The sequence below is a fragment of the Pyxicephalus adspersus genome, chromosome 1, assembly GCF_032062135.1.
Source record: "Pyxicephalus adspersus chromosome 1, UCB_Pads_2.0, whole genome shotgun sequence".
Classification (NCBI taxonomy): domain Eukaryota; kingdom Metazoa; phylum Chordata; class Amphibia; order Anura; family Pyxicephalidae; genus Pyxicephalus; species Pyxicephalus adspersus.
Window position 1 is genome coordinate 18416742 of NC_092858.1, and position 12167 is coordinate 18428908.

The 12167-nt window shown below is 41.0% G+C and overlaps 1 protein-coding gene across 2 annotated transcripts in view; it reads right to left on the bottom strand.

Moving 5' to 3' along the window:
* The window catches only part of PDGFD (platelet derived growth factor D), a 148482-nt gene extending 145382 nt beyond the window's left edge, over positions 1–3100 (bottom strand). Inside the window, exon 1 of one of the 2 annotated variants that reach the window (XM_072403122.1) lies at positions 2616–3100. In XM_072403122.1, the coding sequence (XP_072259223.1) occupies positions 2616–2727 (112 nt within the window). In that variant the 5' untranslated portion in view covers positions 2728–3100. The remainder of the gene's footprint in view (positions 1–2615) is intronic. The other variant, XM_072403117.1, reaches the window with a different exon arrangement.
* Between the last annotated feature and the right edge of the window lie 9067 nt (positions 3101–12167).

Here is a 12167-nt window from a genome sequence, read left to right on the forward strand (position 1 = left end):
CTAGTACTGCAAAGGTGAGCGTGCTACCTCTGAGCCTCTGTGCTAGTTAAAAGTTATTCACCATTCTAAGTTCTCACGAGAACGCTATTCTCCCCTATTATTTTATGAACTTGCTCTAAATTTAATTGTTACAGTACGTGCCAAAAATTCTGGTGCTGGGAGTTTATGTACAAAAATGAAAACAAGAGTGTGTTTCTTAAGTTCCAAATCTTCTGGTTTACCAAAACTTTGGAGTCTATTTATAAAGCAGTGAATAGGAAAATCAACAAACATGCTCCGGTGGAGAAACTTCTAGGTCCATTTGTTTTTAAAGGCAGTAATTCATTCTCTAGTATGGTTGGTGAATGTTAGATGCTTTATAAACAGATCTCATTATGTAATTCCTTAACATAATACTACAATGGTGCCATTAAAATCGACAACAAAAACCTTAGCTACCCATTCATTCTATAAAAAAAAAACACTTTTGTTGAAAGTCCTAAATTAATTGCAGTTAATCAGTCATTCTACCAATACAAATAGATCGAAAAAAGTTCTTCATTGTGTCAAATATCTTTTCTAGGCTTAAAACAATCAAATCTGGAACTAATTCTCTGCAGCTGCATTGTATGGCCATTGTACAGCATAGGTCCATGCACACCTTGGTGCCCTTTTGCGTCCTTGTCAGCGTTGCATTAAACCAACCCATTAAAAATGAATGGGCTGCTACTGCACTATAAAACATCTGAATCAATCAACATTTTTTTGCAGCACACCGCAGTGAGCAGTAATACAATAAAGTGTATTGTGGTATGTTGCAACACATGTGCTTTTCCTTAGTGTGTTGGAGTGATAGCATTGCATAAAGGCTGGTGCTTGCAACATGCATTGAAAAACAGTGTGCATGCTGCTTAAACTGCCTTTGTTAGCCAGAGCACACCTGAAAGTTCTGGAACTATTTGGGGCATTGTGGTAAAACTAAGTTTTTGAAAGCAGCCATGAAAAACATAAAGCTGTTCCATATATTGTTACTATAGAAGCCATCTACACCACAATAGCTTTAATCAGCATCCAAAAGGACTTATAGATGGACTTTTTATTGCACGCCTAAAACATGTGTCTTCAGATTTTAATATGTTTCAATGGTGCATTGTGGATCTCAGTTATATAGCTGCCTTTGGTAGCAGCAGGCCCCAGTAAGATTTGCTTGCAGATAATGCTAATCAAGTGCAGTGGTTTGCATTCTTGCTTATGCATTTCAGTTGTGCCATGTTTGCGCGCAAAAGGTGGCGTTCATCAGCGGACATCTACAGAAGCCCTAATTCAACTCTAATGTAGCCAAATAAAGAATCAGACTTAGGACAGCATATCATAAGTCAATACAACTTCATCTTGCCAAGATTTGGGTTGTAATGGTCACCAGGACTTCTTCATGCAATGGACAATCTGCAAGAATTTTGAACCCATATGGCATGTGAAGAACCATTTAAAAAAAAGTGCCAATTTTCAAATCTCATATAATTTTAATAAACTGCCAATATCTCAATTTAAAATAAGAGACGAGTGTTAGTAAGTGGGACTTTTAAGGCAGTGTGTACAAAAACCTTAACTATATAAAAGTAGAAACTTTAATATTATACAATATAAAAGTTGCAACAAATATATATACACATTAAAAAGTCCATAAAACCTCCATGTAACAAAGTAGCAGGTAAGAAACCAGACTCAGGTTAAAAACAAAGTCCTGAATAAACCAATGTGACCTAGGTAATTACAGTTGATTGATATGCTGTAACAATCCGACGCGTTTTGCAGATTTAATCCGCTTCTTCAGGGATTTATTTTGTACAGACAATAATTATGGCAGCACTTTATTATAATACAAAAAAGTCAGATATTAATTGTTTAGTTTACATATCTCAAGCAAAAATTTTTCGAGACAGATTATACTTACCTTATCAAATTAAGTTGCACCATTGTTCACCATAGTTCACTTTTTTGTATCATATTATAGTCATATTATAGTGCTGCCATAATCGGATTGTTACAGCATATCAATCAACTGTAATTACCTAGGTCATATTGGTATATTTAGCACTTTGATTTTAGTCTGTTACCTTACCTGCTACTTTGTTACATAGAGACTTTATGGACTTTTTAATGTGTGTATATATTTGTTGCAGCTTTTATATTGTGTAATAATAAAGTTTCTACTTTTATATAGTTATTATTTTTGTACACACTGCCTTAAAAGTCCCACTTACTAACACTGGTCTCATGAGGAGAACCATACCACAACCAATACAAAAGATCTTATCCTACAAGTTCTCTGAATCTGCACAAGTGATCCACAAAGAGATGACAGCATTTAGAACTGTGACTCAGAACAGACTCAACTTTCCAATAAAACAAATGGATATGGCCACTACTGGCAACAGGTCCTTATGTGCATCCTTCACATACCATGCCTCCTGCCTGCACATGGATGGAGTAAGTAAAACCATACCCAGCTAATAAAACAAATCAGCTTCAGCTAGCCTGACATTGATCTGCACCAGTATGCCATAAAGAACCAACCACACCACAACTTCAAAAGAGAAATGCACTGAAACAAAAGAGCCTCCAGCTGCACCTACCATCTCTCCTTAGGCTGGATGGTCTCATACTCCTCAGAGTTCCAGTTTGGGAAGAAAATCCTCGATTGCAAAAGTTTGCAAAGATGATGGTGAAAAGCAATGGCAACTGCATTGGGGCTCCTAGCAAGATCTCAGCAGTTTAGGCAGCAGAGGTGAAGGGACTGTGAGCTTCCACTGATGGGAGAAGCAATGGACAGGTTGGGATGTGCTGCAGTTTGTTCCTCTGCAGCTTGGCAGTGACTTTGAAGGCAGTGCTTAGCCAGCAGTGTGATTTCTGTCCTTCAGAAGAGAAGAAAGCTTTTTCCTGCAGGACTTTCTTTGCAGCTGGTATCTAGAGTTTGTGAAGCTCCCCCTGTACAGCATGCATTTCTGCAGAAACAGCACATTGCTGGCTTTAGTACTTTCCCCCCAGTGCTCCAGATGAGGAGAAAGACTGTGTGCTGCTGGGTTGTGTGAGAGGAGGAAACAGGAAAAAAGCCAGGGGCTGAGAGAACTACAGGGAAATCGTTTAAGACACATTCTCTCAAGTGCTTAATCAAAGGGAAGCCAGGAGTTCTCTTCAGACCCCCACTCATGTTACTCCCACCCTGCTCACTTTATTGCAGACTGTTTCTTGACTTTTTTAACATGGGGGATTCCTTGAAATAACTTTCAGGTCTTTAGGGAACACCTTCTATAATTATTTTATTCACAGCTCACAGTATATTAGTGTGGTGGTCAGTGGGAAGAATGTATCTTAGAGACATAAACTGCTCAGGGAACCCCTCCACTGAAACACTGATCTAAGGTGTACAATGCAGGTACATCTCTGTTACATGGTCAGATTGGAGAAATATTGTAGTATTTATGGTGTTTATACTTAAAGAAAACCTATACTCAAAAAACAAAAACACACTTACCTTTAATCCCGCAGGGCAGTCCGATCACTCGGGGGGTGTGCGGCATCAGGTCCCGTGCTCGGGGCGCCACCATCTTCGTCTTCACTTCAAGGTTCTTCATCTTACGTCTCCTGACCCAGGCGCGAAATCAGGTGACGTAGGAGGGAAAATTTTTTATGCCGATCTCACTGTGCATGCGAGAGGTTGGCAAATTTTTCTATTTGAGCAAAAGGGCTCCTTCTGCACATGCCTGAGATGCTCGGGCGTGCGCAGAAGGAGCGCCCAAGAGCCTCCCGGGATGCCTGACGTGGGTATCCCAGAAGGCTTTGCACTCCTATTTATTCTCGACCGCCTCGAAGGCAGAGAATTAGGAGGCGGTGCTGCACCTGCACCTGCATTTATGGGAGCCCAGAACATCCCGGGATACCTACATCATGCATCCTGGGAGGCTCTTGGCCTTCTGCGCATGCCTGGGGAGCCCTTTCATCAATAAAAAAAAATTCATGCATGTGCAGTGAGATTGGCAAATTTTTTTCCAATCTACGTCACCTGATCTCGCACCTGCGCAGTGTGACATCGGCCGACATAGGCAGAAGAATGCATAAGAAGAGAGGAAAAGATGTTAGGCTCGGCGCTCCCTCTGCACCGAGCCGGAGAATGATGCCTGGATGACGCGGGACCCGATGGAAGAAACCTCCTGACGGATAGACTCATTACACTCCAGAATTAAAGGTAAGTGTGATTTTTTTGTTTTGGGTTTCCTTTCGCTTTAAAGTGGAACTTTCATTCAAAAAAATTACACCTTTACTTTTGCACTGCCCTCAGTTCCTCCACCATTCAATTCTTTTCAGTTATGTGCTGTCCCGAATTTCTTCTTGCTGGTGCGGAAAAAACAGTGGGTGCCGTCATCTTCTGGAGTCCACCTCTGGGTCCTTCTTCCGTCACTCGATCTTGCACTGCACACGCATGAGATTGGGTAATGTTTCCTCCTGATAATGTAAAAATAAAGCGCCGATTTCATTGTGCATGCATTACAGGGAAACAGGCATGTTCAGAAGGAGCAGCCCCAAGCCTCCTGGAAAACATGATGTATGTATCCCAGGAGGCTCTGGGTTTCCCATGTTGCAGCGGTAAAGACAGAAGGGGAAGGGTCTTCCGCTTCAAACTAAAAAAATAGTGTTAAGACTTTTTTTTTAAAATATAAAAAGATTAGCTATCCTTTTTACAAGATTATTGTATTATCTTGATATGGTAATATCACTAATTGTCCCTCAAAGGGGCTCACAATCTAATGTCCCTATCCTAATCACATGTCATTAATGTAGTCCAAGGACAATTTTTGAAGGGAAGCCAATTAATCTAACTGCATGTTTTAAAATGTTGGAGGAAATTAGAGTACCCAGAGGACACCCACGTAAAAATGGGGACAACCTGCCAACTCCATGCAGATAATGTCCTGGCCAAGATTCAGCCTGTGACCTAGTGCAGCAAAGGCCATAGTGGTTACCACTTTTTTTTTGATAGGAAAGGAGTTTGTTTTAAAGTAGAACTGAAGTTGATGGGGGAGACTAGCTTTTGCCATACTGTACAAAACAATTCTTGCAAAACGGTCCAAACCAATAAGAATGCTGTCACAACTGTGTTTGCCATCACTACCATTTCCATTACTGTCCTCCTTCTAATCAGGGCTATGTATTGGTATGTTTTGCTTTAAAGGAGAAGCAAACTCAGTGGAGATTAACTTTTGCCATATTGTGCAAAACAATTCTGGCTAAACTGACCTCTACAAATGAGTTTATTTCTGATTTAAAGTCCCTGACTTTTACCCAACACACACGTACTATGCTCTCCCCCTAGCAATGATGGGTGTGGATTCTTTCACTGCTGTGTCCACCAACACTACAAACTGCATCAACAATTCTTCTGATTACAAACAGTGCTGCTTTTTCTAATCATTGCTTGGTATAGTTTCCCATTTATAGACACAAATGAGCTTTTGGCATATTGTATAAAAGACTGTGGCTAAAACTGACCACACCGATGGTGTCCCTGGCATGATGAAGTCCCTGGCTTGTGGCCAACATCCACCGTCTGTGCTGCCCTCCAGGGATGATGGCTCCAGGATTCTGTCACTGCTGCTCCCCTATTACTGCCATCTTTACTGTCAATTTTTCTAATTCTCCACGGTGCTCCGCTTTCCAGTTGGTGCTTTGCCTTGTTTGCTAGTGTTTTGCCATAGTATGCAAAAAGGCAAAAACTGACCCCTGCTGATGTGTTTAGTTCTGATTTGAAATTCCTGGCATTTGCCCAATCTTAGAGTCTGTGCTGCCCTTCAGCTATGAGTCCGGGATTCTGCCACTGCTGCATCCTCCTTCACTGCCATCTCCACTGCCAATTCTTCTAATTACCCACAACATTTCCTCTTGTAATCAGTGCAATGCCTTGGTAGGATTGGATGAAATGTAGACATAATTTCAGTGAGGTAAGCTTTTGCCATATTGTGCAAAATGATACAAATACTTTTGATTTGAAGTTCCTGGCTTTAGGCCAATACCTACATTTTTGCTGCCCACTAGGTATAATGGTTTCAGGATTCGGTTACCGCTGCTCACCCCATCACTGCCATTTCCATCACCAAATTTTCTGATTCCCCACAGTGCTTCTTCATAGCCTTTTACCAGCCATTGATGACAGAGTAAGAATGGAATGTATTTTTAAAAAGTTGATGCACACAAATATGTTTTTGCTCAAGTTTCTTTAAACATAGTGGGTCCCTTTAGAATGCTATAAATTTTTACATGTCCCATTGTCTTTAGTACTTGGCTCTATTCTCAGCATATATTTTACACACTTAAGACAAAAGACACCAAACGCCAGAGAAAAAGTTTAAGAAAAGAACTACAGGACTGCATATCTTTCCTATCAAAGAACTACTACCTCCAGGTGATTTTTTTATTTGTTACCAAAGGTTTGCTCTAAGCAACCACTTCCCCTAATGATGTCTCTGATGTCATCCTCTCGAACGTCTGATGTTTCTGCGAAATTTCGGCGAACTGATTTCACAAAACCATCGGAAGATCGAGGAAATTTTAACAGGAGGATTCACAGGGGATTCACAGGATTCCCTGGGAATCCTCCAGTTTGTGATCCCCGGGGCACTAGACGTTAGTTAACCTCTAGCACCCGGGGATCCTCTCAATAAATGGCCGTGGCCGAATTCATTGAGAACAGTGTGCGATCCCCAGCACCAGAAGGTAATTAACCTCTAGTGCCCCGGGGATCGCAAACAGGAGGATTCCCAGGGAATCCTATGAATCCCCTGTGAATCCTCCTGTTATAATTTCCTCTTCTCCAATAATTATAATTTCATCTTCTCCAATCATTGAGAATATGCCCGACAAAGGAGAACCTCCTGACATTGTAATAAAAGTATCTCTTACAAATGATACATTTGTTACAGATACCCACTGGCACTAGGACGCCACCACTCGGTGCCAAGGACCATGAGCATTATTTTTCAACCATCTGCTCTATCCCTACCTGCCACTTGGCAGATCTCATAATAGAAAGGCATAATGTAATTCAGATCCAAGGAAACTTCCACACTTTTCCTTGTCTTTAAATTGCCGTAGGACAGTAAGGGGAAACCGAGGGTTTTTTCCCATACTGGGCACTGCTGCAACTGAGATCCGTGTGTATATTTGTGCTGTGAGCAATTCTAGCTTGGGGGAAGTTTTTAGCTTAATAAGACCGGGAATTTATACTGTGGGGCATTTAAAGTAGGAAAAAGTTTTTGATTGAATAGGATTTTAGCTTGGAAAAAATGATTGCTTTGATCCCATAACAATGTTACATACTTCTCACCTCCATGATTTGTGGCATATATAGTCCTGATATTGGCACTCCCTGCTGACCCCTGCACTGTGTGTGTGTGTTACATACTCTTGACTCCTACTCCACTCAGCTAACCCCTGTACTTTATTTGGTACACATTGGGCACCTTTATTCTGTGGCTTAGGTATTACTGACTCGTGCTGGTTATGCCCCCCTGCTTTATGTACTTCTTAACGGAGCCGAACATGGCCAACAGTGGGTTCCTGTGCAGAACTGACTTGGGGCCTCTCTGCCCAACTGACTTGGGGCCCCAGTTGGCTGAGAAGGATCTGGGGCCCTTATGCAGCTCTATATGGCCACCCCTGCTCCTAACCATTGCTTTTGTGCATTACATCTCTCTGATCCTTGCTCTCTGTGTGTTTCATGCTCCTGCACTCTCTGTAATACATTCTCCTGACTCCGACTCCATACGACTAAACCCTAAACATTGCATTGATTTTGCTTTGTGTGTTAGACCCTCCTGACCCCTTCACCATTCTGCTTTTAGCCCTTAACTTTGATGCGTAATTGGGACACACCTATTATGCACACATCACAATGTTGCCCTCGGTGGAGCCCTTTATCTTAGATTCACTTCATAAATAATGTAGGCTTTATATCCCAAAACCAGAATGCAGCTCGGAACTTCTTACAACTTGATTAGTTTCCCAGTGATAGCCAGGCAGCTAAAATTTACATTAGTAGACTAGCAGTGGCAGGTGAGCACTACACAATTGTTACAATAAGTATATGAAAGTATACGCTGTTTAAGGGTTATGTAGGATAGCTGCTTTTGCTGTTGGCAAAAAATAAAAGGGAATTTGTGATTTTATTATGCAGGGGAAAGAAGAGGTTCACTTTATGAAGCATTCCACAGAAACCAGGGTATGGCTGCAACTTTTATCCTGGACGATGACTGGTCTACTGGTTTACTGGGTTACTTTGTAGGGGTCAAACACACCCTATTCCCTTATCATGTATTTTCCTGGCACATACATATTAATGAATACTTTATTATGCAAGTTTTTGGAGCTGCAGAGAGTGAATGTGAGTGTAGGCTATAAGTTACATCGCCATAGATTATAAAGGGCTGTGGCCTCATTTTGTGATATATTTAATTGCCTCTGCTATATCAAATAAAGTTGCATTCCCCCACCCCACCCCCATACTTGGAAGTATCAGGTACCTCCTTTGACTTCTTGTGCTAAATACTAAGGTGGCAAATTATACTGCAGAGAAAAAAGGTGAAGCTTTAAAGCTCATTTAAATTTTATCTTCACATGTGGCAATGTTCTCTGGACATAAGTAATCTGAGGACAGCCTATTGATGCACCCGCAGTGGGTATTTTCTTACTCCTGAGGCCCATAGGAGTGGTAAGAATGATGCTTGTTGTAATTTATCCCAGAAGGTGAGTGTCACTGGACCATGAAGTGGTGAGTCAGTGGGAAAGCACCTGAGACTGGGTTAGAAGTACAGTGTGTGCTGCTTAAATATGTTAAAACTGCTTTATTAAAGCTCTCCAAGACTGGATAAACTCTTGTGGGAAAAATTGGGTTATTTGGCAAACTTGGAATAGATTTCTTAATAATAATTTTCTATTAGTTGGCAAATACTTGACAAGACAAGATCCATGATTTGTTTGCTGGTCTAACCAGCTTCTCTAATGACAGTCTATCTTCTCCAGTCTGTCTGCTCCAGTTTTAAAGCTTAAAAAAATCAGGCCAATTGTGACGTAGAAAGAAGAACCCAGAAGAAGAGAAGACGGCGCGCCGGCCCGAAGATAGATATCGGGATGGCGCAGGACCCGAAGGAAGAAACCTCCCGATGGATAGACTGCTCTGTGGGAAGGTAAGTGGGATTTTTTTTTTTTGTTTTGGGTTTACTTTCTCTTTATTCTCATATACTAAGATGAGTGAAATATCCCTTGCTAGGGGATAACTGACCTTGCACATTACAAGCTTTAGGCAGCATCAGGGAGGTGATCTGTATGAGACAACATGTGTACATATATATTCTAGAACAGCCTTTCTCAACCTTTTTAACATGATGGAACCCTTGAAATAACTTTTAGATCAGGGGTATCAACTCTGGCCTGAGGGCCAAATCTGACCTGCAACATTCTTTTTTTTGCCCCCCAAAGGAATCCTACATATGAATTGCAGCTGGCCCGCCACTGCATTGGAATATGGAATGGTCCTTTGCATGCCTTTGGCTGCGTAACATGGACCCTTCTGAGAACACCCAGGAGACTGAAAAGCAAATGATGTGGTGATTTGGGGATCATTGGAATCAACAACCATATAAGGTGCCAGAGTAAGGATAGTAAAAGAAGTTTTTTTTAATACAAATTTATTAGGTGGGTGGGGTGTCATTTGCCATAGAAATGCTCAACCATGAAACTACTGGGGTGTTTTGTATATCTGTGTTTATTTCACATAAAAACTTTAATGGAAATTCTAACCAGATGTTTTGGGCTTGGATGTACTTTCATAGTTAATGTTTGCAGATAAAATCACTTTAGTCAGACCACTTTTTTGTGCTGTATACAGTAATCCCATAAAAGATTCATGTGACATCAGCTGTTCTTTGATCATAAGCATTATTAACTTTATCTCCTTAATCATTGAAAAGATCTTTTTGTGTGTGTGTGTGCTTGTGAATAATTTCTTTCATTTCCTTGCCGCCGATATTAAACTGACTTGTCTTCATTTTGAGGATTTGGAAAGGCACGTATAGCACCTTCCCCGCAGTAATAAGGTTTAATTGATTTGGGATGGCTGCCATTTCGCATTCAAGTATCTTTCTGTGCATCCGGCTGACATGTAGTTTTTTTGCTGCCCTTTTTTGTATTTTGCTTACCTAAATGTTTTCTCTGCAGATGGATGGTTAACGATCAGCAGCTCTGAAGGACCCCTTGATTTTAAAGTAGTGTATCATTATTGGAGACCAGGCTGGCCCTATAGTTTTCAATAAGCACTCCTTGTTAAAGTGCTTCCTCTCCATTCTATTTTGGTGTATCATCTCTGCCAGGCATGAATCCTCTTTGCTCAATTAAAACACACACAGCACAACTCAAGGACCTGGAAGCTTGTATTATTTATGTGTGCTTTTAATATTACTTAACATCTTTGGTATGATAAAATATTGTATTACCACAATTTCATACTAGCTTATTCAATTATGGCACCGTTTCCATTAAGAGTTTGTAGATCCTCACATTGTTGATGGAAGAATGCAGATTGTGCCTTGGAGTTAACATGCTGGATTCTTTACTAAAAGTTACCCATTAATGTCACTTTGAAATATAAGAAATTAGATGAGTTGTGTGAAATATTCTCTTTTACCTAAAAAATCCACTTATAAAAGGAGTGATGACTGTTATTTTAAAAATTTTCTAGCTGACTTCAGGAGGCTTTAACACTCCCTGAATCTTGTTAAAAGCCTAATGGACTCTGCACACTGCTTGCTTAAAGTGACAACCATCAAGATTTGTGTTTAATATTATCAAACCTGAAGTATAAGCGCCATCAATGGTACTTTAGTTACTCTCTGTGTAACTTTTTTTCCCAGTTTCTTTAATGCAGGGTGCCACGCAGACTGGACACATATCCCTTCCCTCCCTCAGGACTTTTGATGGACAAGCACCAGGGAAAGTGGAAGGGGCAGAAGAGTTTGGAAACTTGGCAGCCTTAAGCAGCCTCACCTATCGGGCACATGAAACAGAATGGGAGCAGCAAGGAAGATGGAACCAAGAGAGGAGCCAGGCGATGGCATGATGCAAGCAGGAGTTGGAGGGACCCACTAGGCTCCAGGCATGATTAAGAAATTACCAAGAAGGCCCACTGAAGGAGAAAATGGGCTTATCCAAGGCTGCTTACACACACACAATTATTGTTCAGACACACAATAGTTCATGAAAGATCGTTTTCAGCAACAAAAGAGTGACCAATGAACGAACGAGCACTGTACATACAGAATCATTCTATTCTATGGAGAGGGGAGAACATGCGGATGGAACCCCACTGTGCTTTTCTCCCTACACTCATAATATGGTTGTTCATCATCTGTTGTTCATGAAACTGTCCATGGAGGACATTGGATGACCTCTGTACACAAGTCAGATTCTCGCCCGAGACAAGCCCAACCATTGGTATCAAGCAAGAATCATCTGATGTGTGTACATAGCCTAAAGTATCTTTGCCCAGATAAACAGCTTAATGGTCTACTAATGGTCTACCAATTAGCCAAACCCTTCTAAATACAGCAGCACTGGGCCTGCTCTGGACTAAGTACAATTGTCAACAGGGAGGGAAGAGAGAACGTCTTATAAGAAAAGAAGTCCTCATTTGAAGTTGGTATTCATTCAAAATTGTATTTAATGGGCAGAATAGACTGCAAAAACTTTGGGACACCTACAGGGCCTACCTTACATTCCTTTGTTTCCACTTAGCTGCCTGAGTCCCAGAAGAAATTTTCTTTCAGAGGTTGCATTGTATCCTAAAAAAGGTTCATCAGATGACATAGTGGTGAATACCCTTTTGATCACCTTCATTGTTACAGAAATTGCCTATACTTGTCTGTAAAACCATTATCTATGGTGGAACTTTCTTTCCCTAATAATTGCTTTGGATTTTTTAGGATATATTTTTCCATGTGGCTTGTAATTATGTTAACTTGAAGGTTTAAGTGCTTCACTGTTAAATCTAAGGGCCCCATCACCAGAATCAATAGGGCGTTATTCCCGCTGGCTAGTGGTTAGTTAGGGCACTGCAAGTTTCATTTGGGCCCCTCAGTCACTTA